The following is a 3180-nucleotide window of genomic DNA, read 5'->3' as shown; positions in this document are numbered from 1 at the left end:
ATGGTGGTGGTGGCTGGTGGTAACGTTGGTGTGGTGGTGGTTGCAGATCACGGGCTCGATGAGGCAGAGGGCGCGGCTTACCACCACCACCACAGCCATCACCAGCAACATCATCGGCATCGTCATCATCATCCACTATCCGTTCCTCCTCCTCACCATCATCATCATCAGGCGCTACAGGAAGACGACCAGCAGCAGCAACAGCAACAGCAAGACCAGTCGACGACCACCGCGTCGACCACCAACACCACCACGACCAAGTATCAACGGAGCCCGGCTGACTACAGGCAACAGAAGATGATACGCGATCATCATCAACAGCACGGTTACAGGTGTCCCCTTTGTTGTAGGACGTTGCAGGACATCAGCACGATGAGGGCTCACTTGGAGCATCATTATCCGCGCGACTCGCCAACCTGTCCCGTTGCCTCGTGCGCGAAAACGTTCTCTCATCCCAACAGCGTGAGGAATCACATGCGTTTGAAGCATCCGGTGCAATGGGATCAGATAAAGACGCTCAGATGGACTTACGTCTGATAAACAGGCCGATGGATAATATTATCCGGGTTACCTTAGACTCGCGTAGCCATTTTTTTTTCTCCTCTTTTTTTTTTTTCTCTTATCGGGTTTTACTTATTTTTCTTCCCCCTCTATTTTTTTCTTCTTTTAATCTCATTCTTTCTCTTTCTTGCTTCGAGCTTGCTTCTTCTTCTTCTTCTTCTTCTTCTTCTCCATTCTCGTATTCTCTTCTTTCGTATTCGCGCGGTTTCTTTTTTCTTTTTTTTTTTTTTCTTTCTTTTTTTTTTTATATTCCTAATATAAAAGTTTCGCCATTTATCGATTGCATATACACGTGTCTTGGTAGTCTCAGAGGGTGGAGGGCGCGTTTCAAGGAAAAATGTCTCGCGTGCCAGAGTCTATAAAGAGTTCGAAGGTATTGTATACGCGATATTGCGATCTGGTTGAATGTAAGTATAACATCTTGGGGAGGAGGAGGGGAGGAGGGTTTAGAATGATTTCGGGACGAGTCTGCGCGCCTACGATGATCGGTCCCCTTTTTAGTGCTTTATTATCGAGACAATTGTCGCACAAGCACCCACCTCTCTTCCTGACAATTAAACGAGAAGCGCACATTTTGTAAATATTCGGGAGATTATTATTATTAATATTAATAATAATATTATTATTATTATTATATATATATATACATAAAGAAAGAAAAGAAGGAATATATTATATATATATATAAATATATATAAATATAAATAAATAGAGAGAGTATATATATATATATAAAAAGAATAAATCTATATATATATAGAAAGAGAGAGAGAGAAAGAGTTGATTTTGTATAAAAAGAAAATGTACGAAACAGTATTTCTAGTAGAGCCTGATTAATAAAAAAAAAAGTAAATAAATAAATAAATAAATAAAAAAGTAATAAGAATGGATAAAATAATAAGAATGGTAGTCACACCAATAGAGATCGTGTATTAATAAGATCGACGTTGATTATACGACTACGATAATGTAATAACGGTTAGGTTAACGTAATCTTAAACAAGAGAAAACAATGTTCCTCTAAAGCTGAGTAAGCCAGCCTTACGTTAACGAGCGTAGTTTTTAAGAAATGAGCGGAGTAAAACACGAGTCGAGAATTTCTTTAGATTACGAGCGGAACGTTAGTCGATCTTGTAATCGTAACAGCTAAAAAATCGAAACGATAGGAAAATTGGAATCCGAAGATTTTACGCGCGAGAAAATAAAAAATAAAAATAGATAAACGAGGAAAAATAAAAAAATTGGACGTGTATCGAGATGTTAGTTTTACGATGCTTCCGTAATCGTTATCCGAAGAAACGCGCCGCAATACGAATAATTAATTAATACGTATATTTACACGTAAATCCACACGCGTAGAGAAAAAAATATTATATATATTAAACAACAGACGAACATATGTAATAACATATGTTAAACGTATATAAGCGAACATTTGAAAAACGATCGACGAACAGAACACGATGAACATGTCGATTCGAACAGCGCCTAGCCTTATTTTTCTACAATCTTCTGTTTTTTCGTCAGTATTCTCTAGGTAGAAGAATATATCCCAGACAGGTTAAGTTTTTTTCGACACACCGATAGTTACTAGAGGATACGCTGCGAATAAATTACGAGGAAATTATATAAATATATATAAATATAAATACATATACGCGTGTGCACGAGTTGTTGGTTGCGCGAGTGACGATGCTATATTCACGAGAAAGAAACGATGAATTTCTTATTCTCGATTATTCAACGATTAGTCTCGATTATGATATTCTTTTTTCTTTCTTTTTTTTTTTTTACTTTATATATATATATATTTTTCTTTTCGATTCGAAACACAACGCGCCTTGATTTTAGAAATTTTGATTAGATGGAAATCGCTCTCACAAGCGACAGCTCGTGCCACGGACAATGTATAGAGCATCATACGCACTATTTTAGCAGATACTAGGGTACGTAAGATTATACGTAAGACACACGAAATAAAGTATATACTATTTAAGTAATGCTTTGTACAATAAAAGGTATTCAAAGAAGATGACGTGGCTGATCAATCCATCAATGGACATCCATCTTTATTCGATTTACCGAATAGCCGAATCCGAGGCGAATAGAACGAGATTCTAAAAACGAGAACGGAAAACAGAAAAAAGTTTCATCTTTCCTTTAAGTTTTATCTTGTTTCGTTTCTAATCTAACTTTTTTTAGCTACTCTTCCCACGTGGTTTACTCGGTCCGGGACTTGCGCCGCCACCATCGGCCATCGCAAGCTCCTCGAAAAACGATAGAGGAAACTTTCACTTGGGGAAACTCGCCTTCATCACCCTTTTGTTTGTCTTCTTTTTTCAGTGGCCCGCCGCGGCTTGGACATGATGCGGGTCCGCGCCACGGATCCACGCCCCTGCCCGAAATGCGGTAAGATCTATCGATCCGCCCACACATTGCGCACTCACCTGGAAGATAAGCACACGATCTGTCCGGGGTATCGTTGCGTGCTGTGCGGTACCGTGGCCAAGTCGAGGAACTCGTTGCACTCGCACATGTCGCGCCAACATCGAGGGATCAGCACCAAGGATCTACCGGTCCTACCCATGCCCAGCCCGTTCGACCCTGAATTGGCATCTC

The 3180-nt window shown here is 39.7% G+C and overlaps 1 protein-coding gene across 3 annotated transcripts in view; it reads left to right on the top strand.

The window, feature by feature from the left end:
- The window catches only part of LOC102680785 (protein abrupt-like), a 57543-nt gene extending 56423 nt beyond the window's left edge, over positions 1-1120 (top strand). The window contains exon 9 of one of the 3 annotated variants that reach the window (XR_004151858.1): positions 47-126. Coding sequence is in view for 2 of the 3 variants with exons in the window: in XM_006609596.2 (XP_006609659.1) it covers positions 47-537 (491 nt within the window). In the remaining variant the exon portion in view is untranslated. Of the gene's footprint in view, positions 1-46 lie in introns of all 3 variants that reach the window. The other 2 variants (XM_031515215.1, XM_006609596.2) reach the window with 2 other exon arrangements.
- The last annotated feature ends 2060 nt before the right edge of the window (positions 1121-3180 follow it).

This window comes from Apis dorsata, unplaced genomic scaffold, assembly GCF_000469605.1.
Source record: "Apis dorsata unplaced genomic scaffold, Apis dorsata 1.3 scaffold_58, whole genome shotgun sequence".
In the NCBI taxonomy this organism is placed as follows: Eukaryota; Metazoa; Arthropoda; class Insecta; order Hymenoptera; family Apidae; genus Apis; species Apis dorsata.
Note: the sequence above shows the minus strand (reverse complement) of the source record. Positions and strands in the feature narration are given on the sequence as shown.